The sequence below is a fragment of the Ixodes scapularis genome, unplaced genomic scaffold (genome assembly GCF_016920785.2).
Source record: "Ixodes scapularis isolate PalLabHiFi unplaced genomic scaffold, ASM1692078v2 PGA_scaffold5__190_contigs__length_132052651, whole genome shotgun sequence".
NCBI classification, from domain to species: Eukaryota; Metazoa; Arthropoda; class Arachnida; order Ixodida; family Ixodidae; genus Ixodes; species Ixodes scapularis.
In genome coordinates, this window is record NW_024609880.1 from 130,175,527 (window position 1) to 130,200,401 (window position 24,875).

General features: G+C 46.1%; 1 protein-coding gene across 2 annotated transcripts; it reads left to right on the plus strand.

Annotated features, from left to right (window-relative positions):
• Positions 1-1,241: 1,241 nt before the first annotated feature.
• LOC8030424 (SWI/SNF-related matrix-associated actin-dependent regulator of chromatin subfamily D member 1) lies at positions 1,242-24,612 on the plus strand. Of its 2 annotated transcripts, XM_029984532.4 has the most exons (14): positions 1,242-1,339; positions 1,802-2,306; positions 4,693-4,895; positions 6,028-6,319; positions 9,295-9,420; positions 9,474-9,590; positions 9,832-9,933; positions 10,420-10,581; positions 12,038-12,135; positions 15,772-15,826; positions 16,238-16,318; positions 17,392-17,451; positions 18,415-18,537; positions 22,522-24,612. In XM_029984532.4, the coding sequence occupies exons 2-14, from the start codon at positions 1,842-1,844 to the stop codon at positions 22,675-22,677; spliced, it is 2,040 nt and encodes a 679-aa protein (XP_029840392.1). In that variant the 5' UTR covers positions 1,242-1,339; positions 1,802-1,841; the 3' UTR covers positions 22,678-24,612. The 2 variants fall into 2 exon arrangements, with proteins under 2 accessions (XP_029840392.1, XP_029840393.1); XM_029984533.4 differs by lacking the exon at positions 17,392-17,451.
• Positions 24,613-24,875: the final 263 nt, after the last annotated feature.

Below are 24,875 nucleotides of genomic sequence, written 5' to 3' on the forward strand. Positions count from 1 at the left end.
ACCGGCGAGTCACCGTTGCCTCGGGAAACAAGGAGATAACAAGAGGAAGAAATTGACCTCTTAATCTGAGGTCAGCGATCAAAGTATAATAAGCGAAGGGTTCACAAGGGTCGCACGGGCATATTCCATTCAGCACACCAGCCGGTCGTGGGCAGACGGTCGCCGAGTCGCGGAGTGCCTCCTAGGCCTAACTGCCGTGCTCGCTTGGTCGCGTTCGGTGGAATCGTGGCCGTTGGAGCTTTTCCTGGCTGTTTGTGGATCCAGCGTTCTTGTTCGTCGTGGTCTGTTTCGAGTACTTTTTACTTTTTTCTTCCTGCTTGAAGTGAGAAGCGCACGTAGGAAAATAAACGCCCGTGGGTCGTCGCGACCGCGACGCTGTCGGCCATGGTGAAGCTCGTAAGACAGCTTCGGAGCTGTCGTAGGTTTTCGTCGTAACCTGCGCAAAACTTACGAACATTTCGTTTCGTTTGTTATGTTCTTGTTCTTAAGTTATGTCTTACGCACATTTTTGGCGTAAGATCGTTTTGTGAACCTGGCCTCTGCACTTCTGAAAGTCGCAGGAAAGGTAAGACAGACGCAGACGACGTTGCGAGCAGACGACGTTGCAAAGGAGCAGACGACGCTCAGATAGGGGGTCGCGATCAGCCAATCAGGGCTCGGCGTTCTGACGTCACCGCTACCCCCTGCGCAAGAAGCAGACGAACTTGCCCTCCGCATAGAACCACCGTAAACTGGACAATCTCGTTTTACAAGTCAGAAGAGGTGTTTTGCAGTTTTTACCCCACTGCTAGGATGTAAACTAAATTGAATCCGTTCACGGATTCGTTAGTAAACTTCACTCCGCATCCTACACCATACACGTAAACCCCCCAAATTTCCCTTTGTTAAGAGTAAACTTATTTTTGATAAAGGAAAATTTTGGCGGTTTATGGCCGAGGTGGCCAAGTCAACAAAGCTCTATGGAACAAAGGCCATCTGGTGATGGTGGATGTATGGATGGATATTGGCTGTTCCCTTTATATCGGGCGGTAGCTTGCGCCACCTAGCCTTAAATTATTAATTAAAAAATTTGTTTTTTTCTTCTTTTTTTTTCTTTTTTTTTCTCTTTACCTCTTTGCAACTATCACCGGGCGGGTAGAGTACTTTCCCGGAAGACCTTTGGGGGGATCGGGCAAAACAAAATTAAACACCGCCCCCCGCCTCCTCCACGGCCCAACGTTGACTACAAATGTTCTTTTGTCAGTTGCACACACTGGGACCCTGGGTCGTTCGAAAATATACGCGAGCCAATCCGATCCGTAACAGAATCCGGATCATGAGCGTACCGTGATCGGAAGAAGTGAGTCTGTTGGTATTTCTTTTTAAATTTTGTTTCCGCTGCGCACTCTTATCTACCGACGTATCGACGTATCCCCTCATATCCACAGTAAGGTCCCTGTTTAGCATGGACGCGTTTCGATCAGTTACACAGAACACGGACGGCTTTGTTCTTCTGAGGATAAAGTTGTTAGGCTTACTCGCAGCCACTTTGACCAAATGCCGGCGTCAGGACGTAAACAACACTACGCATCTCGCGACTTCAAACAATAAACTTAAGACTGAGGTTCTTCGCCGAGCAGCTCCTGTGTATATACAGATGTATCTTGCCGCAATTATTGTTCGGCTACTCGGGAGCTAAAAGTTGGAACTGTCAAGCGGCGCCTTCGCGTTGTGTTCCTCGCGAATTCTTGCTTTTGCAGTGACGCATTTGCCGGGGGCTTCGCACGCCTAGTGATTCCGCGCTCTTCGCATGCTCTCGCAGGCGCCACGGGGAAGACTGCTAGCGCACGACTATTGGCACCATGAACCGCGGTTACCCCACACCTCCACCACCGTCGCACGTTGGCACCCCGCCGCCACCCATGACGTCGGGTCCAATGCCCTCGGGCCCCATGCCTTCGGGACCTATGTCGTCGGCGCCCATGTCTGGGCCTATGGCATCGGGACCGATGTCATCGGTGCCGATGGCTGCGGGGCCTATGAGTGGTGGCCCCATGTCAGCGGGACCAATGCCGTCGGGACCGATGTCCGGAGGTCCTATGCCATCAGGACCAATGTCTGGAGGGTCCATGTCCTCTGGACCCATGTCGGCGGGACCCATGCCTTCAGGGCCGATGGGGTCGGGAGGGGGGGCCGGGCCGCCTATGCCCCCTCACCCGCAAAGCCCTGGAGCGCCCAGTGTCATGAGGCCTCCGCCCGATCGCTCTTCGATGCCTCCACATGCCGTGCCTCCAGCGTCCAGGCCTTATCCCGGACAGGGCTACCAGGTATGCGCTGAAAGCAGCCACTGGGACTCGCGCATAGAAGCAACCACGGCTGTGAGGGGCACCGTGACAGAAAAATAATGTTCTGAGACTTTGACGAGCCTAGGGACATTGACCACGCACCAAAGCAACAATGCCTGGAACGTGTTTTTGACCGGTGTGATTTGGACTACTGTAATATCCCGAGTCATCGCCCAACCCCCTGCCACCTGAAATTCATAAAAAAGTGGGGTGGGCCACGTCTCGGTAGGTAAGCACGAAAAGTTTAAAAAAAGCTAAAAAAAAAACCACTTTTTTTTTTATGTATCTAGTGGGGCTGAACGAGAAATACATTAAACTCAGAACTCGAATTAGTTTCATCGTGTTAAAGAAATGCTCATGAAAGAATGTTTTAATATCGCAAAGTCCGTTGCTTGCATTCGCGTGATGAACGTTACTGATCAGCATACGGCACGAACGTTTGTTCCGTGAAAGCATGTTTCTAACATTGCTGTGTTCTCTTCGTTAGTAAAAAAAAATAAAAAAATAAAGTTGACGAGAAAATATAAAAATTTTTGAAGCGCAACAAGCGAGCGAGCGAGTGGACAAAACAAATGATGAGTGATGCTGGGGAAGCTGGAAAGCCGGTGATCACGTTGGCAAATACAGGGAGTTTGCAACAAACGACAGCCGTGTTTTTTGGAACGGGCAAGTAAACTATACATCGCAGAAAGCTCAAACTCTGTGAGAACGTGACACTGGTGGTTGGTATAGAATGCAAAATTTTGAGAATAGGACATTATGTTCAGAAGATAATTGTGCATAGATTTCAGTGAGAAAAAACTTATCAGCAGGAAAATGGATATTGTTTTCTTTTTTGCTGGCAAGGTTTTTTTTTTTATTTTTTTATTGAAATAGATACTATAGGCACCCACAGTGTAATTTCTTGTTTTGACGACATTAGGCTTTGCTGGACGTCTGCTCGTACAGAAATTTCAGGGGTGGAACGGCTGCGCCATCTGTGCCAGACGTATTTGGCTGCGCCATCCTGCGCCATGTTGCGGAAACTGCGCCACAGCCAATACCTCGTGTCTTTATGCACCAAATCGCAAGACGTGTGCCAAAAAAATTGAATCTTGCCTTGGTTTCAGTTTCTATCGACTCGATTGGCAACAATGAGCGCGTTAAGCTTGATCGGCCTTGCAATCGGGTCGGAAGCGCGCCAAAAAACTCGAGGTTTGGATTCCAAGTGCTATACCACCTGCGACTGGATTGTTATTCTTCAACCATAAGCTGTTAGGCAAGTCGGCCAAGGTGAGACTGAGTCGTTAAGCGTCACATTGCCTGAGGCTCTGCATCAAGGGATCCGGACGTCAGCTAGTTAAAAACACATGGGCAAAATATTCCTTGTAGTACTTCATCGTTAGAAGTTGGAACCACATTCCCGCAAGATAAATCACGACTTGATAGAACTCAAATGCGGTCCGATCTGAAACCTTGCCGGCCAGCAGCTTCCACGCGAGCGGTAATTCTGCTCGGCGTACTTTAACCTTGCTCCTGCTTATCGCTTTAACACGACAACTTCGTTAATCGTAATCTGCTGCTTTGATATTGATTTGCACAATAGGATAAACTGAAATTTTTTGCCCTGTTCCTCCGTGCAACTGCAAGTCCGTTGCTTACGCTCGTCGCGTGGTTCGCACTTATAATTACTATGTCGAGCACGTCTGGGTTGTGCGATAAGCAGTGTTGGTTTACATTTTGAGCAGCTAAAAACCACTCGGAAAATATCAAGGACACCATCTTCAGAAATATATACTTGCTTTTTGGTTCTCATTAAGGCTCACAAAGTTTCAAGTTTTCTTCTCCGTTACACTGTGATCTGTCTACCTAGGTTCCTAACCACTCATGTTCATCTGTGCTGCTAAGCAAAGTTGAAATTGCTCCCGTGCTTGTCTAAGACACAAGCTGAAGTGCAATGAAAACTAATCTGAGCTGCTCCTAGCCTGCTCCAGAATGTAGTTTTAGCTGCTCCCAACCTGCTTCAAAACAGCTGTTTTAGCTGCTCCCGCGGCTGCTCCCTAGTACATTTCGTGAGTTCCACCCCTGGTCTATGCAAACCGGCCTGCTCGTACAGGGTCGATAAAGAGTCTAGGCGATTGTATTTATTAAATATAAACTGTCTCACTGCTGCATTCGCTGCAGCAGAACAGACGTCTCCACTGCTGTGCTACAGCCAGCATTTTGGTGGGCAACAGCATGACACCTCCACAATATCATTGGGCGGATGTTGAGGCACCACTTTTGAGGATACAAACCAGTCAGAGACGGCAACCATAACTGTCGGTGTGCGGTACTGCTGCGTGCATACTTTTTCCGCTAGGTGTAATGAATTGCCGTTTGCTCGCAGGGTGTTCGACCTTCGGGCTATGGGGGTGGGGCAGTGGGCGGGGCCTCTCCGGTTCAGGCCCCTCCTCCAGGGTCCCTGCACTCCCGCATGGGCATGCCCCCTCCCGGGTCCCCCTACGGACCCCGCCTCCAAGGACCTCCCACTGGACCCATGGAGGGACGCAAACGACCCTCCCCGGGCGATGCCAGGCCCTCCAGCAAAGGGTGAGGGCATTGCCGTTCGTCGTGCACCGTGGATTAACGGGGCAGACAGTCGGCTGCAAAAGTTTGCAGGACATGGGAGCGCCGGTTGAAATGCGCCGCTGCACCTTCCGACTCTCAAGTACCATGCTCTACGCATGCACGTCCTTTCGTGCTCGCGGTCACATCTTTTTTACTTGCTTTCGTTGGGCACGCATGAGATAGCCGGGTCCGGGGCAAGATGCCGCCTTGTCAGCCATCATGCTGTACGTCCCTCTCAACCACGGGTGACGGAGCTCTCGTGCTCTTCATGTCATTCTTTGGCACCTTGCACCAGTCCTTGTTATTTCGTGCGCGTCGGACGAAAGCGAATAAGAAAGGCACACCTGCGAGCACGAAAAAAAACACATTCTCAAACAGAAGCCTCAAGAGCGGCTGAGCGCGTCAGAAGGCGCAGTGCACAGATCAACAAGACTAAACCACTCTAAAGTAATACGCTCATATTTTGCCAGAACTAAACTTTTTCAAAAATCCTTTTTTCCAAACAATTGAGCAGTGGAACTGCTTGCCATCATTGCTTATTGAAAGTACAAATCTTGAATCATTTGAGCGTCTGCTAGTGCCACAATTGTTGTGACCCTCTCCTGCATGGGCAGCTATGCTGCCTGCAGTATCTGTAAATAAATAAATAAATTTCGTCTGGCGCTTTCGTGTCCCGCAAACTTTTACTGCCGACTGTACATTTCTTTAGGGCTGGAGGCAAGCGTACAGGGATCCTTGAAACACTCGCTTATACAATCTATGTTGCGTCAAAGCTTCTTAAGTTGTAATAGCAAAAAATGTGGTAAAGGGGGCTTTCCAGTGCTTGCAATTGTCAGATGGGCAGGAAGCCACTCGTACGTTCAGGCTATGGTCACTGAGAAGCTGAGAATGGTGTCTCTTTGGAACGCCTCCAGCACAGCCTCGTTGCCTTTGGCCATGCTGTGGCTGCGCCTGCATGCTTGAGGCTCACAGAACGTCCAATAGTAGGTAGGGGGCGGGACAACCGAAGCTACTCCCTTTTCATCCTGTCTGTGACCATAGCTGCGTCACGTATAGTGGGACACCACAAATAGTAGGTGGGCTCCTTCTGACGCTCGTTCATCTTGGGGTGCAGGATGGGAGGAGCAGGTGGCGTCCCCCCCACACCTTCCTCCCAGGCCCAGGTGGGGGGTGGAGCTTCCTCGGTGGGCGGGGCTTCGTCCATAGGCCCCTCCCCCGGAGCCCCGTCGGGGGCGGCGCCCAAGAAGAAGAAGAAGCTGGCGGACAAGATCCTGCCCCAGCGGGTGCGTGACCTGGTGCCCGAGTCGCAGGCGTACATGGACCTGCTGGCCTTTGAGCGCAAGCTGGACTTCACCATCATGCGCAAGCGGCTGGACATCCAGGAGGCCCTCAAGAGACCCATGAAGGTGCCTCTCTTTACCCAAGCTGTCTTGGTTACCAGGGGTGTTCCGGTTCTCGGGGTCGTGCTAGGAGCAAAACGCACAAATACTGAGCTTGTTTCCGCATTGATGACAAACAATGTTTGGAGCAAAGCAGAAGTGAATTGGGTGTTGAGCATGTAGGTGGCAGAGAGGGCGGCCTGCTTTTAAGATACGACAGCGCTCATTCAATTTGTATGCGTAAGAAATTTCGGCCCTGCTGTATGACTGGCTGGAAACCTGAATTCTTCATTGTGCATCATGCTGTAGCAATTAAAATGAACATACTCTGATACCGCACTCATCCATATCAATGAGTAGTGTCCCCTTTTAAAGAATAAGTAAATCAAAATTTGGATTTAAAAAAATAAAAAAAAAATGCAAGAGATGTAGGCGGGATGCTACAATCCTTACAACACTACTCGTAAGGCGATATCTCTAATGGACGGCCGTATTTTTAAAAAAAGAAATCAATATTGAACCAGGCCAACGAGGCGTGTGACGCCAAGATATTTCGTTTCCTCCTCACTTCGCTTTGCCCGCTCCAGGTGGCGAGGCAGAAAAGACGCAAGGCCGTTCTTTCTCCTTCTCGGAAAAACATGATATAAACATTTCTGTCAAATGTGCCTCCTTTTTTTTTAAAAAATACGGTCATCCGTTTGAGATATCACTGTATGAGTGATGTTTTGGTGTTTTTAGCATCCGGTTGCACGTTTTTGCCGCCCGTTTTGTAGAATCCAGATTATGGTTCAGCATCCCTTTAAGTTAGGGTTGCCACTTTTCCCTCGAAGAAAAAAAACAGGCCATGCAAGGGAAGGGTGGGGAATGTGGGATTGAATTGGGATAAAGAAAAGCAATAGTCTTTAATGTATAACTTCAATTTATTTTGACACGAGCTTCCCAAAGTGAAATCAATGAACATAAATATTATATTACAATAGGACATGTAAGTACATGAGTGCGCAACACTGAACTCAATAACATGCATAGATATATACCATTTATTCAAAAGTAAAGTGCCAAAATCGAATTCCACACTTCTGCTCAGCCTGTGCAGCAGGGATGAGTAAGCACTCAAGGACTCGGTAGTCCGTTGCTATTGTGCACTGCTCCTGTCACTCTGGGACACATGCAGGCTTCAGTTTCCCTACAGATGTCGGGCTTTCCCGGAGACAGCCGGCTCATGTTTCTGCCTATTGTCCCCAAAAAGTGCCAGATAACGAAAAATAAATCGACGGAGCCTGAAAGCAATGAAGCAAACACATTTTTTTTAAACATCATGTGGACGTCGGTGACTTCAAAGAAAACAAGTGGAAAAGTGAGGAGGACGGGCGATAGCACCACACGTGCCTGTCGGGATGCCGACAATTGTTAAAAGCCGTGAAACCGTATCCCCCCGCGACAGCTAACGGGAGGGCACGGCAGTCCTGCGTAGTAGACGCGTGTTTCCTGCATAATGTGCAGGCATTGGCTTTCTGCTTTCTCTCATTTCTCTTTCAGTTGCCCCCTTGCTGTTGCAGCCGCTTAGAGATTTTGAATAATGCAGTCGTTTCTCATGCAGGCTTGCTCACCTACCCTTTCAACTTGGGAGTCCTCAACAAATTTTCGTGTGCAAACAAAATTTTCATAAAACAAAAAAATTTGTTGGCAATCGCTTTTTGTGTTGATGGTCTAGAATATATTTATACCTACCCCACCCTAAAAGAAGAAAAAAATGTGCTTGGATAGTTGAAAAAACCGGCAAATGATGGCCAGTTTTAGATACAGACCGGCAAACGGCCTGCTATTAAAGAAAAGACGGACTTGCCGCTCGAAAACCAGGCTCGAAAACCTACCTTAATTAAAAAGCAACTCCGCTCAATTCCAAAAATTTCAGAATAATGTGTGATTTTACATTAAAAGCACTTATAAAAGGCACTACATCATATGCATCGCAAAAAGTGGGATATATAGTGTTAAATCTTACTTTTAACAGGAGCAGAAATCGAAACCGAAACTTAGGCTCCGTCTGCCAACATTGGCCTTTGGCCGCCAAAAACGTGGCTGTCACGTTATTTTCGACGCGTTGACGGGAGAGATTGGGGCGAGCCGGTAGCAGTGTTGGGGCGGGCGTGTGCCAGGTGCAACTGTCGTCTGCACCGCACTTTTCACGTGTTGGCATCTACGACATTGGACCACGTGTGCACAACTGCGACATCAGCCTGCACATGTAGTGTGAGCGAAGCTCAGAGAGACTGTAATCGCAAATGATGATACGACGACGGTGGTTGTGGTGTGGGAGACGGCGGTATTGGCGGGATGGCCGGACGGCTCCCAGGAAACCCACAGGCGCGTTACGCCAATCACATAGACACCGAGAGGAAACTTTGTTGACATCGCCCGTTACACTTGCCCGGAGAAGTAAAAACAAACAAAACGGGGCAGTGGTGACGACAATTAACTCAGTGCTTGCTACCTTCTCGTCGTAGCTTTGGCTGCGCTGTTGGTTGCGCCTCAATTAATTCGCCCGCTAGAGTACACCGATTTCAGCAACTTGGCGCATTCCAAAGTTTGCCGGACTGTTTAAGAAATGTTTACACAGAACTGCCGTAAGGTACCGAGCATCCGTTTGTTCCATACTAAATGCCCACCCCCAAATTTTGCACCATCTGAAAAAATATGCACAGCACATATATAGGTAAAATGTATAACCTAACAAGCGCCCATTCCCCAATTTTCACAATTATCTCCATGTTTTGTGTGGGCGCTTGCTCGGTATTCTACAGTAGGTCGTCATATATGACGGGTGGTCTTCCTAGCTGATGTTGAAAAGGACTGCATAGTTTTTTCAAAATCAAAAATGAAGTGTAGTTGCCCTTTAAGCAAGACACAAAACAAACAGTATGATTGTGTGATGTTACAGGCTACTGTGAATCCATGCAAAGCAGCATTCCCAAAGCCTGCATTGCCTTTGTTTGTTGCAGCAAAAACGGAAGCTGCGCATCTTCATCTCGAACACCTTCTACCCGGGCAAGCCCGAGGGGGAGACGGGCGAGGAGGCCACGGTGCCATCTTGGGAGCTCAGGGTGGAGGGACGCCTGCTGGACGACGTGAGTGGTGCTGGTCTGTGTGGCCAGCCCTGACCTGGGTCTCTCCTCTGCAGCCAAATGCGCCCAAGGCGGACCAGAGCAAGGTCAAGCGCAAGTTCTCCTCCTTCTTCAAGAGCCTGGTCATTGAGCTGGACAAGGACCTGTACGGGCCAGACAACCACCTGGTCGAGGTGACTGGCCCCCTCTCTCTCTAAGCTCCAGCTTCAGGGTCATGGGAGGACGAAGCCTGCTTTGCTGGTCATTCCTGGTTAACAGTGTTTGGGCTAGTTGGTTGTTTTTCCTACTTCTAATCGCATTGTGATGCTTTTGTGGGCCTCTGCTGCGAAATGCTAGTCCTTTATTTTTTAAATAATTATTACTACCTTCATTACTCGGAGCCAACTGTGCCAACAAAGATATTGACCTTCACAGTGGCACCGAACGCCGACCACGACGGAGACTGACGGCTTCCAGGTGAAACGGCCTGGCGACAAGAATGTGCGCTGTACCATCCTGCTACTCCTCGACTACCAGGCGAGTAGCCCATCTGCCTACCCCTACGTGCCACAGTCTTCCCTCCCGGCTATCAGTCTCTGGCCCTTCAGTTTTAAGGAAACCACGAGACTTTTTTTTTTTTCCCGGCTTCGCGTGTTTTTTGTTTTAAAATTTGTGAGGCTTGTGCCCCTTTTGCTTCCCCAACATGCATTTTTTCTAGATCGGATGGTGCAACCCTCGACAGAACAAACGAGATAGGGACCATCTCTCGGTAGCGAGTAATCTGCGCAGTCGGGCGTGCTGGATGTAGCAATGTGGGGAAGAGTAAACGGTACTGCCGGGTAGTTCTAGAAAGGACACCAAAGAACATGTGGCGTACCGACGAGATAATCACGCATTCGACCCTGTGGATTGTTTGTCGTTGACAGGTGGTGTCGTTTCCTACTTGGGTGCAGTGTCGTTTGACGGCCTGAGCCGTTTGCTTGTGAGGAAGAGAGTAGCCAACGATCTCTCCTCCCCCAACAGCCGCTCCAGTTCAAGCTGGACCCGCGTCTGGCACGTCTGCTGGGGATCCACACGCAGACGCGACCGGTGATCATTGCAGCCCTCTGGCAGTACATCAAGACGCACAAGCTGCAGGACCCTCACGAGCGGGAGTACATCAACTGCGACAAGTACCTCGAACAGGTCAGGGCCACTCTCTTCCTTGGCATAGGCCCTTTTGCTGCACATTGTTAGCTTTGTTTCTCCAGTGTCCCTTCTTTTGACATCTCCTTTGCATGAGAGTATGTGTGAATGACAAACCCATGTGCTCTCGTAGTCAGGGGTGCTGTAGCAGTTCAGGAACCAAGGGAGGATTTAGGGGCTTGGGAGGGGGTGGTACCTGCAGAGAGATCTGATGTCACGGGCAGAGCGTTGCCCTCATATATTGTGGTGAACTAAAAATTGTCATTTCACCCAAAAGCTAAACATTTCTTCCTAAAAAAAGAAAAAACTAAACTATGTTGTGTTTTTTTGGTTTTTTTGTTAATTAAAAAAAAGGTTTGTTTTATTCTTCTTTTTGCCTTTGGGAAACTACATTTGTCTTGACAACGTAGTGCAAAAATGTTGATACCGAGTATACCGGGCCCATCCTGGGATTGCTGGTGACATCGCTGAGGATCTTGTCCGCTGTTGGCGCCTTGTTGCGAAGGAGGTACCGATGTACCTTCCGTCGAAGAGCAGGAAGGGTGAAACTATTGTACCGCTGCGCTCTTGTCTTTCCTGTAACTTTGGGTGGTTTTGCAGACGCCAAACGAAACCCTTTACGCTTTGGGGACTTGAGAAAACCACTCGGAGCCTCTTTCTTGAGCCGCACGACAGTATGCTCGCTTTTGCAGCTGGCTAACCAAACGGAATGCGCAAACAATGGAGAATCCTGGTTGCCTCTGTCTCACTTGGGCATACAAGTTGCAGACCACTTGATGTCATTCGTTTTGACAACTTTTAGTTGTCAAACTTTGCGAAATCCCTATGGGGCGAATAAAGTGACCAGCTCCTGGAAGGAAAGGAAAGTGCAGTCGACGAGGACGCCATGTTTTTATCTGCAGAGAATCTAGAAAGCCTGCAGTGCCAGTTGCAAATGTAAACGAAGAAGACCCAAAGGCTAAAAAAGGAATGCTCTCAATATTATAGTAACGTTGTCAACCCAAAGCTAAAGAAGAGCAATTTTATATTTTTGAATTGCTTGGGTTACACTCGGCAAATTATTTTCGTTGAACCATCTGCAGCTGCGTAGTGAAACGACATGCTTCAGCTCTGTAGCCTTTGCTGCATTGCCACAGAAAGTTGACCCCGAGTATAGGGAGATTTTTTTATGCTTTTATCCCGAATATTTAATGGGATATGCACGCTGGTCTCATGAATGTCCCCTGCCTAGTTTCGTACCTGCCGTTGCAAATTTAATTCTGGACAAGAAAACGAGAGACGTTTCAGTCACCCAGAAACTTCGTATGTCAAGGTGTGCTTTTAGGGCAGACCTTTATTTCACGAGACTGTTTTCAGGCTTGGATCATTGAAGCATGTGGGCACCTGGGGTTGGCAGAGAGTTGGGGGCTTGCGATACATTCGGTTGTGTCTCAGCTGTCCTTGTGTTTGTTGGCAGATCTTCCAGTGTGCACGAATGAAGTTTGCCGAGATTCCTCAGCGCTTACACCAGCTTCTCCACCCACCGGACCCCATTGTCATCAACCACGTCATCAGGTGACATACCACTCCTCTTGGCGGGGTACAACTTGAGGTTTACGAGAAGGGCGGGTCAGGGTAGCCATTCTGGGTTGGAACAAAAGCCAGTGGTGGAAGTGCTGCGCGATTTGCGCCAAAGCAACATTTTTGCTAAGAATTATGCCACACCTGTGCCTATAAGAGCTGAAACGGAGCAAAAGATAAAAAATACTTTATTATTGGTCGATTTTAATATTTAGAAAGTAGAAGGAAACGAAAATTTTGCAGATATGTATTTCACAGCGTCTCTATGGACTGCATAGCTCGTTTCATCTTAGGTCAGAGCACAGTCGAAGGCTCAAAGACATACGGTCACAAATACATATACTCGTATTTACTCGCATAATAAATGCACTCGCATAATAAACGTACCCCCCACAACAGGCATCAATATTTGGACTTTTTTTTTTCCCTCCCGTAATCAACGCACCTCCAATTTTTGGATCCGCGAGTCTCGAATTGCGTCCAATTTAGCGAGCCACCCAGCCAGTTTTCTTTTGCCGCCAAACAGTCGGGCGAAGTCGAGCCAACTCAAGCCAGGCTGGGTTGCTCACGTAATGGCCGCAAGTGCGTAGTTGGGGTAGGTAGTTACGGAAGTGATCAACGGTGAAACCGAGTGTCATGCACACTCGACGAAGCTTGGGTCAAGGAATCGCCAAGCCCCGGACATTCTTCGCCTATCGGATGCATTGATGTCAACAAACGAGCCGTCGTCTGTGGTCCGCTTCCGAACGGTGAAATCGTGAAAGTGGTTAGTCTAATTTCACATACTCCAGGTAAATGCGTTTATTTAATCTGGAACAGAACGTCACAGCGAGGTGCGCGCTGCGCTGTAGGCTGAGAGTGTCTGGTGGCATCTCCGTGAACGAAACTTGATCCGTGCGAGCGGGCTTAGGCGGTCGGGGGTTGGACTTCCTACGAGTTCTTATACGCATAGTCGCGGATTATACGTGAGCGTGCCCGCCGTGCCCGCCGGATACTAGCAATATATATCGCCTAAGAATGGACGTGTTGCTTTTCGTGCTGAGTGAGCTTCGTAGGGTGCTTTTCCCTCGGCAAAGGTACCCCGAATGCGCCCTAAAAAGGTTTGCAATTTATAAAGCATAGTTATTGTGTCGCGCCCCCGACCTGCTGTGGGTGCGCCTACATCACTGGAGATGTGCCACAGTATCTTGTTGTGGCATATTGGCACCTAATATGACATTTGCACGAAGTGTGTAAATGCTAAAATTTTACCCCGTGTAATGAACCCCCCCCCCCCAAATATATGTCAATTTTTGGGTAAAATAAAAGTGTTCATTATGCGAGTAAATATGGGTATAGCGCAAGGTTAGGGGCATTTGGTGTGCTTGATTTGTTTAGTCGATAAAAGAGAATGTACAGATAGATAATGTATGCCAGGATGTCGCTCTTTTAGCTGTTTGATTGGTCCCGATACTTGTAGCATTGCCTGCCCTTTGACTTAAAGGGCCCCTGAAAAGAAAAAAACTGTTTTTTTTAGACAACCCGGTTGAGACATGCACATCAAAAAATTATTTTTTTACCAGAAAAAGAAATAGATATATGTTTTAGAGCGATATTGACGGTGAGAGATTTATTTGAAATTCTGCGTGCAAAGTCCATGACGCCACGGGTCATTCCAAAACGACCATCTCGGTCGTTCGCTCTTTCCACCTCAACGTGAAAGCGAAGCTGCTTCACCTCTCCTCTACGCGCCTGAAATGACGAGAGAGAAAACGAGTGGAAAGGAGGTGACTACCGACTAAATCGCGTCTCGTGCGGTCAGTATTGCTCTAAAAAAAGTTTTTTGCGTAAAAATAATTTTTTAATTTGTGTGCTCTAACCAAATCGTTAAAAGAAAAAAAAAACATTTTTTCTTCTTTTCATGGGCCCTTTAAGATGAAACAAAGTATACAGATTGCTCATCAACTGCGCTGGCCCCGTTGTCATCTGAATTTTCAGATGATGTTGGTAATGTCAGGAGCTAAAAGTTACAAGAGTAGTTTGCAAAATAGTGGGATGGCAATTTGTCATATAAGACAAAATCAGGGTTTCAGTTTTAGTTTTTAGTTTTTTTTATTTTATTTTTCAGCAAGCAGATACATATTATTGAAAGAACAGATGGACCCATATCCAATTGGCTAGTGTGGGTTCATTAAAAAAAACTATTATCTAAGATGCAAAGTGTTTAACGTTTGAGTCAAAAGACAAACTAAAAAGAAACTTCAATCCATCAATCAATCAATCAATGTTTATTTTTCTCTTGTGCTAACCAACAGCTCGAAAGCCTACTGGGTTAAGCACACACAATTGAAATACACCCAGAATACAGAGTAGACAAAATAAAGAGGATATAGAAACAATTTATTTTGAGCTATTTTAATTGAGTAAACGAAAGCAGTGGCCATGACTTAAAGATGGTTTAGGGAGAAAAGAGAAAACATTGCTTGACTAAAGTTATGCGAGTTTCGAAGATCAACTGACAGCGAGTTCCAGATTTTTGCACCTGTGAATTGGATTAGTCTCCCCCGATCATATCACTCGACTATCATGTCTGCCACATGCCTTCATGCCTTGGCTACAGTGTACTTGCGCCACTCGCGACATCCTTCATGGCCTCACACCAGCACATGCGCATCAGGCTTCACCGCTTTGTATCGGAGTGCTAGGAGCAGCGGCTGACATGGGTTAGGGCTAGTGGTTCGGAAATTAGTCTCGGTGCTATATTACAGGTCTACCTTCTTCAGTCTTGACTATAGGGTGACCTGAACTACTAAAAGGCTGTGTTGAGAAAGGACTAAAAACGTGGGTCTATATTTGAATAAATGCGGTAGTCAACTGAAAGGGCAACAAACTTTGACTCAACTTTGGTTAAAATGCTGCTGAAGTGTAGTTTCCCTTTCAAGGCACAGCTGTAGGTTTTCATAATATTTGTGGGTGCCTGCTTTTGCAGTTCATACTATATTCGAGTCTTGAGTTTGGTGTTCATAAAACTTGGGGGACGTATTCTTATTCATGTACATTTTAGCGGATATGCTGATTTTTGCCGGCACTTTAGGGGAATTATATTTACGGGCTAAATTAACTACAAGGTGTAAGAGGGGAGGGAGGGAAGACTTTATCTCAAATGTTTCACTATGCTTCATTTTTCAAAAAATTTTAATACCCGTTGTAGACGGAACTCACTCTAACCTGAGCCTTATTTTTGAAAAGAAGGCTGGGGTGTTCTCTTGGCAGCCTGTCATTTCTTGCTACAAAAGATAATGAGTAATATGCATCAGCATCAAAGAGGAAGCCTGAATCATCAGATATGAACTCCTTTAGCTATGCAATCATATTTTTATTTTCAAGTGACGTGCTAACAGATGTTGCCATCTGCTCCAAAAGTGTCGGTGGCTGCTCCAAACCAATAATTTGTCTGCTACAAAAGGTTCATTGCCGCTCCTATCTGTGTAAAGCTTTCACCTCGAAACTTCCAGTATTCTGACAGACTTTGCCCACGCTAGGAATGTTTACAAACAGTGTGTGGCTTTACACCCCCCTCTGCTTGGGGCCCATGTTGAGGCCCTGAGGGAGGATCAGAGGAGTAAATGAATGGCGTTTGTTTCCCGGCAGTGTGGAAGGCCCCGACACCAAGAAGACTGCGTGCTACGACATTGACGTCGAAGTGGTGAGAAAGCTCAGTCCTTTATGTCTGGTCGTTTCGTCTGGTTGTCGAGTTCGCAAAGTTTCCTTCGTTCCACGGGGCACCATTAAAAGCAGTGATCATGGGAGTTTCTGCGAATTTTGAGCGAGTCATTTAGGTAGTATATCCTTCAAGTTGCCAGTGTTACGTTGCCTAGAGAGATGTCACAGATTTGCTGGGCCCTTGGAAGCTGTTTTGTGAAGCGGTAATAATAAAGAAAAAAAAAAGTAATGAATTACTTTAGACGTGGCAATTAGTGGTCCTGCTGAGGTTCGGGCTTTGGCGCCACAACTTCTAGCTAATGCCCATCAAATGTGCCTGGAGTCATAGGATTCTCGTGATTGTTGTGAGAGGATGTGTGACTTTGGATGGTGAATAGTGCGTTCTTGATTGCAGGATGACCCTCTCAAGTCCCAGATGAACAACTTCATTTTGTCCACTGCCAACCAACAGGAGATACAGGTCCTGGACAACAAGGTGGGTCCTCCACTGGCAGGGGACGGCTGTTTCTTCATTGTTTGCTCAGTTGTTCAGTTGCCTCGGTAGCAAAAGTTTACTCAAGTGTGCCGTTAAGGTCAGGGGCAGATATGCGTGCGAGGGGCTAGTGTCTTCATGATCCTTGAGTCCTTCTAAATTGTAACAAATATGTTTTTGTGTTGTTTTTTTACCTTGTTTAAATGTCTATGTGCAAAAGAAGCAACTAAAAAAAAAAAAAAAAAGTCTCAGTGTTTCAGACGAAGCAATTTCGCTTCTCGATCGTACGAAGAATTGGCTTACTTCAAAATGTAGATGTAAAGTCTGACTTGGAGGTCACATAAGCTATGCGACAGTCTGGGATGAACGTTAACATTAAAGCCATTTCGGAGTTTCAAATGTTGTGGTGCCTATTATTGGTACCAAACTCATCCCGTGTTTGAACATACCTTGTAGCCAAACTGCAGTTTTGTTTCTGTTTCTCCCAGCATCCAAGGTAGTGTCCAATTTTTAAAGTTACCTGTCCAGGGCTCTCCTTTAGTATCTCATCTCGCACCAGGTTTTAATTCACTGCCTCTGATTCAACATTGTTGCTCACTTTCCGCCATACCTGCTCTATGTATGACTTCCTGCACAAGTGGTATAGCATGAGAGGATGGGATTTATTTGCTCTTTTTAACATAAACCCTACTGTCTCTAACTTGTTGAAACCTTGGCATTTTTTTGTGCCTTCAAATAGTATCAGAGATACTTTACATGACTTGCGATGTTATGCATAGGTTCATGGTTTTCTGCATTTAGTAATTTTGTCAAAAATTGCTGCCATAAATTGGCAGTTTTGTTTTTACCAAGATGCAGTCAGCAGTTACTGGTATCTGTTCTGCATGGGTGCAACCCACGTATAACAGACGGGAGAACACGACGCTTGTATTCTTTCACCGATTGGTCGAAGTGATATTAGGCTGCCATTTCTTGGCGTTTTCCAGCTTGAATGCTTAGAGCAGGCGTTTATGTAAGAGTGTTGGGCGAGAGAGGGAGAGGGCCAGTCTAATAGGTTCCTTTCGTTTTGTCAAAAGTGTGACGAGCTCCCGCCTTCACGATGGCGGTACCGGTATGGGCTGCTGCAAGCTCCGGAGGTAGGAACCTCAAGGGTCAAAGCCAGGGCCTTCTAGCCAATCCAAGCAGAAGTCAAAGTATTTCTTCACACTTTCTGAAAGTAGAGGCCGGTGCGGTTGGCGCCTGGCGTAGAATATTCGGTAGCACTGGGAAAAGAAACGATGTACTGGTGGTAGTGATGGGAAATATCGTTAGACATCCTTGTAGCAGTTGAAATAGATGCCTCATAATCTCTAGCATTTTCGGTTACAACTGTAATAAAAGAACCACCGAGGTTTAAAAATTTTTTAGATTTCACTCTCGCAGAAGAGAGTATGAAGTGCCGAATGAGTAGCGTTAAAATGCCGCGAGTGCATTACTGCCGAGTACTCTGTGTGGATTGGCCACATCAGCTGGGTTACATCTTTGAAAAATGGAGCTAACTGGGGCTTATTTGAGTAAGAACCTGAAGAACAGCAATGAGGGTTGTTTGGTTATCCAGACCGTTCCCACAAGTGGGTCGAGCATTAATCGGCACAGTCAAAGTACGTAACCAAACTATTTAATCTACATCTCTTTTGTCTAAACGGGAACCAGAACCTTGGATGGGTGTCGGTAGCTGCCTTTCTTGTGCCTCGTCTTCTCTTGTTCTCTCGGCTCTTGCGCTTCCTCCTCGTGCTAGGGTCCACAAAATATTTTCTTCCTTTCTCCTTTGCTGGCCTGCCGATTCTCGCGGTGTTAAACGACTTCGAAGCCGTCTTATAAAACGCTGATGGTCTTGCCGGCACGCACCACCACAATTGCTTATTTTTAGCATATTATCTCCTGGTATTCGCTTCATTTAGGGATTTTCTTTTCCCCCTAAACGGAAGGAACCTATAGTTACGGCTTTTGAATGATTGTGGGTGTGGCACTGTCCCGTGCGATGTTGTAGTATGAGAAGCGTTGGCTGAGAAGTTTTCTGAAGGTATATTGAGTCCCAAGGGTGGGGGACCGCCATGCAGATCCACGAGACGGTGGAGACGATCAACCAGCTGAAGACAAACCGGGAGTTCTTCCTGAGCTTTGCCAAGGACCCTCAGCAGTTCATCAACAAGTGGCTCATCTCCCAGATGAGGGACCTCAAGGTGACCATTCTCTCCGGCTGCACGTTTCCGAGTGCTGGCGCCGAGACGTGTGCCATGGCGGTCGGGTTAGGGGCGTCTCTTGTTTCTAGTCTGTGATGGGCCGAGGCAACCTGCTCTCTGGTGTTCGCTCTACTAAAGTGGAAAGAAATGGGAGGAGCTTCCACTTAATTCTTGGCCCGTCACCGACTATTTGTGACTCCAATTCACTATAGGTGGCGCCACTAATTTTCCAAAATGGTGGTTATAGTGAGGGTCGGATATGCATACCGGTATACCAGTTGCTGAGCCTGTCTAGTGTGCTAGCTTCACAGAGCGACACAAATTATCCCTGTTTATTTGAGGAAGCTAGGGTGTTATGGGTGTAGGTCACCTATTTATCCTGAAAACAAAAACTGTGTTTAACGTAATATTTGTGCCAGGAGGCACGTGTTAATTCTGGGACGAAATCGAAACTAACCTCTGCTTTGGATGTAATTTCTCGGCATAGGTGTTAATTTCGGATTCTTTCATAACTCGAGATGTGTCTCGCAGCATAATTATTGAGCTAAAGAAGTTGTTCGCGGAAACTTTATTTTGTGACAGACGTGTCGGGTCCAAGCAATTCAAAATATTTTTGAAAGTTCAGTGTCCTTTTAATGACAGGGTCTTTCAAACACCTTCGAGGCAACGTATAAAATATTGTATTTTTAAAAAATATCAATGCTGATATTTGTGGGTTCTTGATCCCTTTTCTCACTCCGGTAATTGTCATGTGAAATAATGAACTGCGGGCCTTTTAATGGGTTTTGGGGTATTTAGATAATTAATTGCTTTAACATTATTCCCAGCACAAGAATAACAAGGTCAATCAAGATTTTACAAAATATCACCAGAGGTGACGAGTTTAGAATATGCTCACAAAAGGTATAAATTAAGAAACACTGTTCTCACCAGAAAAACCCAAAGACGGAATCCGAGTCGGACCACAGAAGTGTGTGTGTTTCTTTAAGGGAGGCTGGTTGGGGAAACCAACCAGAAAATCAATTTTGCAATTTTAGGGCCAAAACATTTTATGCAGCCAGAGGAACAAAACTGGGAAGCAGGGAAAGAAAGCAAAAACTGACATATATTCTGCTGGAGCCTTTTGAGCCTTTGTGACAAATGTAGAAACATAAAATTGTGTGTTTTCCTTTCTCTTTCAAATAAATGTTTTTGCAATTTTTTTTTTTTTTTTTAATTCGATGAATTTTTATTAAGAAACTACCAATTACACTAAAACGTTTACAGCTTATAGTAGAACATCTTGCCAACGGCTCGAACCTAGATGATTCCAGACATCACTAAATTATAATGTTAAAAAAAAGTTATAAATAAAAAACTCCTTATACAAGTAAGAACAATCTTTTTTTTCTGGCATGCTGCATGCTCAGACTTACATCTTTTTAGATTCAGTTTAAAGGCAGGTGGAAGATATGCATCAAATGAAGTGGGTGTCCTGTTCTTTGTTGCTGAGAAAAGCTACATTAAAAACTGAAACAGCCTGAAATTCGACCCTCATTTACTAAAAATATAAAAAATGCTTTAGCAAAAAAAGTTACAGAAATTTAATTCCAAGGATGAAACCATTCAATAAATAAAATTTCACAATAAAATGGGAGCTATTTTTGAGGTACTGAATTAAGACCAAGATGACCCCTACCATCCCGCTTAAACCAACGCTTGAAGCAAAGGACTTTATGTTACACCTTTCGTTTGTCTGTTTGTTTATCTTCATAGCAATGTCACTTTTCTTGAAAATTACTATTGTTAAATGGGATATTTTTGTGATTGTGGCATTTATTAAGGGCCTACATCGCTGAAATTTGTATTAATAATAATACAATTACGATGTTTTAATACATAGTTTTTCAAGCTCCACTATAGTCTGTTGCTTATAACCTAAATTCAAATGCACAAACAAGTATGGCAATCAAAAGGGTGCAAATTATCATCACTGGAGACAATTGCAGCATTTTTAACTAACAAGTTATAAAAGAAAAATAGTCTAAAATCAGGGTGTCTAGCAACCGGGAAAAACCAAGAATTGTCAGGAAAATTTTAATTATTGGGAAAAATCGGGGAATTGTCAGGGATATTGTTAAAAAGAGAGCCTAGTCCGGGAAAATGAGCCGGAAAGGCCATTGAGTGCCCTGAGCAAAGAGTTGAGGACTTGCGGGCAGAAAAATAGGGAACAAATTCTGCCGAGAGCGGAGTGCAGGCTCTGCTCAGCGAATGTAGAGTGTGCTGCCCGATGCACAGCCGACAAATCCAGTCCAAGCCTTGGATTCAGGGCACGACACCAGGCTAGATCCAGTTAGAGCTACTAGATATAGTAACAAATAGGAAAGCCACAGACCCCAATCCAATTCAAGCCGAAAGTATGCATCTGGTGGCCAAGCTGCTGTTCGGTTCTTGATGTATGCGGTTGAGCGTCGTGTTTTCATGGTGTTTCCGGAAGTGGCCTCTTCACTGACGATGTCGGCAGCAAGAATCAAGACTGGACAAACCTGAATATTTCGGAATGTGCAAGTTGGATTAAGCCCGTGCAAAATGATCCTCACAGTGTTCAGTGCCTTGTGTTTCAATGGTCTTATATATTTAACCGCCTTCACAGTGGTCAGGGAATTTCACCTGAAATTTTCAGGGAAAAAATGGGAAAGTCGGGGATTTTGAAAATAATAATTTTGAAATTTATTATTAATTAATTTTTGCTAGACACCCTGAAAATTAATGAAAACATTCTAGCTAATCTGAGAAATCCACATAAAATTGCATTAATTGTGGGTAAAGCATATGGTGCCATCAACTTTTGACAGTCGGCTAAACTTCCAAAGTCGCCGCCAATCCTTCCAAACCAAATGCCCCAAAATTTAAAAAAAAAAAAAAAAAAAAAATAGAAATGGGTTTTGTTGAAAAGACTGTGAGAGTGCAGGCGAGCTGGTGGTAGCTAATCATGTCGTATTACACCTGAGACTGCGGTGGAAGAAATCGGAAGAACTTTCAGTAGAAGGAACAGACACAGAGAACGTCTCAAACATTCTCTGTGTCTGTTCCTTCTACTGAAAGTTCTTCCGATTTCTTCCACCGCAGTCTCAGGTGTAATACGACATGATGGGTTTTGTTGTTTTTAATTACCAATCTTCCCACAACATTTAGTTTGTTCAGTTTTTACGCGCCGTCGTCGTGCCAATCTCAGCCTTCCCATTTCGAAGGAACGACTTCCCTCTTTCGCGCCTGCTCACTGCAGCACGTTTCGTTGGCGTTGGAAACCAGTGAAATAGAAGTGAGTTTTAGTACTGCGTATGCAAGCAAATGCAAGCGATATGTGTTTGTGTTACCTTTGCGTGTTCCACACTGCCCGTGCGCGGAGCCCAAAATTGCGGTCTTAAATGGGAACATAACGACGGCGCGCATGTGCAGCACAGGCAAACACACAGCACTTGCATTTACTTCTCAACAGTGTCAACACTAAAATTCTCTAATAAGGTAAATTCCCATACCGGCTGCAGCACTACATGGGCACAGTGAAGGGTGTTTGCATTCGGAAATAATATTTCACGAGCCGTGACCGCGAGCAGTTTCACCGTGACTGCTGAGCAGGAGAACCGGGGGACCGTCACTAGAGTGCTTTCCGTTTGCGCCACGAGAGGGTGAGCAATGAGCTGGAGATGCGTATAGATGTGCAAAAACTTTCTTAAAGATGTTCGAATATTGGGTGCATTGAGTTAGAGTCGCAATTTAAATTAGCGACAGAAAAATCTCGGATATTCTCCGCCAGTTTTAGACATTTTGCTTTTAGACGACTGCAAATTTTCTTCTATAGATTCAAATATTGGGTGTATTCAGTTCAACCTTAGACTTGAGAAGTAACATTAGGAAACCTCGGATATTCTCCGATAGTTTGGAATGTCTAGAAAATCTGTCTTGGCAAGGGTCGGCCGTATCCTAAGATTGTCCCGGTTTCAGACGATGACGGACGTTGTGGGCAACCCCGAAGAGGAGCGCCGCTCGGACTTCTACTATCAGCGGTGGGCACAGGAGGCTGTCTGCCGGTACTTCTACGGCAAGGTGCAGCAGCGCAGGGCCGAGCTCGAGCAGGCCCTGGGAATACGCAACGGCTGAAGAGGTCGGCACACCTCGGCCGTTTTCACTCTGGCCCGAGAGGAAGCAGCGGACAGCTTGGCTGCGTGCGGAACAAGACGCCAGACGGACTTTGGAGGACGTGAACACTTCCTTCCTTGTAATCGGGTTCTACGGCCACAGCCGGCCTTGCTCTTGGCTGCTGCGGCAGAATGTACAAATGTGCGTGTGCATTTGGCGCCGGGAATACTTGCCATGTTTGCGATGATGTTTTCCAGAGATGGGCTTTCACTAACTTTGTTCGTGTAGGTTACTTGTAATGGAAATAGAGTTACATTATCACAGCTGCTTCCACAGTCTAGTGCTGGTTCAAAAGTATAGTCGGTGCCCATCTTTGTGGTTTTCAATGTTAATTTTAACGAGGTTTAAAGCTTAAAATCTTGTTTTGAAATACATGATTTAAAACCACCACAAACTTTCCAAGTTTGCTCGTCTGCTCACGATATTCTGTCATGTGACAATTTTGGCACCCACTGTAATAACATTAGTGCTAACCATTCTTTGGCATTATTCAGAAAGCAGTCGGGAGATGACCTTTGTCACAACGGCTATTTTGTACGCATGATTCTTGGGCTTTGGATTCCGAGATGGAGATTGGCAATAGCCACAACCCACCGGACATTGTGCTTGACTCGTCTGCTATGAATGGAGTCAGCGTGAAGATTGTATTGTCACTGAACGCTTGCTTTCCCAGCTAGAAGTGGCGTCGACGACGTCTGGCCACTGTATTTCATAAAATTTCAGCGCGTCACGTTTGAAGCGGTCTGCCTTCTAATTGGATGACAGGTGTTTGGGGACCTTTGAAGGTCAGTCTTCTGCAGTGCTCTGCCTCTGAAAGCTGCGTTGGATCGTAATTATTCTAGGTTGTGTTGCAGAAGCCTGCACCTCTGTCTGCCATGCAGGCCATTTTGGTTCCCCTCTGTTTTGCTCTTCTGTCTCAACTTTGGTGGCAGGTAGTGAGAACTTTGAGCCACGTAAATACTTGCATCAGCTAAGTGAATACACATCTTCAGTTTTCCAAATCGCAGAGCCCTTGAACGAGACCAACCCCCCCCCCCCCCCCCCCCCCCCCGTAAATTTGCTTTGTTTAAGTGAGGATGAAAACCAAGTCCGGGAGGAGGAGTTCAAATTGTTCTATTCTGCATTTTGAGTGAATATTGAGCTTTAACTCAAAAATAAAGCTTTAGGAACTTGAGGCTTGATAGCAATCTTGTCTTTTCAATGGAACAAAGCTGGCAGGAATCTCATTGTGAGTTTGGAAGTTTCTTGGAAAATGCTGTGGGAGCCGACAGTATGTGTAGACCATTCCAATAGAGTGCTTGTCGGTGCCATTGCGCATGCGTGCTAGGCTATGGATGAGCTCCGTTCAGTGTTGTGGAAGGTACAGGCATGGGGCTTCTTTGCACAAGTACTTGTGCAAGCGAAGCATTTTCGACGGCTCCACCCTCGCGCTTGTGTTGCACAAGCCTGAGAGATGCAGCTATAGCCTGGCTGTCTTCTCAACTGGGGATGTGGTAGTACCTCAGTTCTGTGTTACCTCAGTTCTGTGTTACTCTGAACAAGGTAAGCAGTGATGTTGATGGAATGTCTACAGTTCAAGAGCTGGGTTTAATAGGGCTTTTGATTCTGGAGCAGTATTGGCCCAATGGCATTAAGGATACCAGTGAATCTTTTGTTGAAGTCCTCCAAATCCCGTTTATGACAGTAAACAGACGGATCAGTGTGCCTCGCTGTCTGCGTTCCCTCGAGATATGTGCATCCACGTCATTTATAGGAATCATCTGCACCTTAGTACTGTCACTAGTGTAAACATTATTTTTGTCATGCAGTAGCTCTATGCATTCTTGAATTGGTAGGTCATCTTTGGTAAATATTGACATTGTCACCATCCGACTTTAATAAAGTGCTTAAACAACCTGTCTTGTGGAATAGGACTGCACTCAACGCTGCTTTCTGTCTTGTCCGGGTCACAGCAGAAAGGGAAATGCAGCCTCAGACCGCTAAGCCTGCATTTTACACCGGCGTGTCTGCTCTAGCCTCTAGGGCTTGAATTGCTAAAAATTCCCAGCTAGCGTACAAGCACAATCGTACTTGGAAAAAGATCAGCCAGGCACCATTCTACTGCCGTCTGCTGGAGGGTCAGCAGAAATAAAAAAACGTTCAGCCTTTCCACTCACGTG

Bases quoted from the DNA above. Each gene is read 5' to 3' on its own strand.
- LOC8030424 (XM_029984532.4), top strand. From the start codon at position 1,842: ATGAACCGCGGTTACCCCACACCTCCACCACCGTCGCACGTTGGCACC. The intron at 6,320-9,294 runs GTGCCTCTCTTT...TGTTTGTTGCAG, and splicing joins CCCTCAAGAGACCCATGAAG to CAAAAACGGAAGCTGCGCAT. The intron at 16,319-17,391 runs GTGGGTCCTCCA...TTTTGTCAAAAG, and splicing joins TACAGGTCCTGGACAACAAG to TGTGACGAGCTCCCGCCTTC.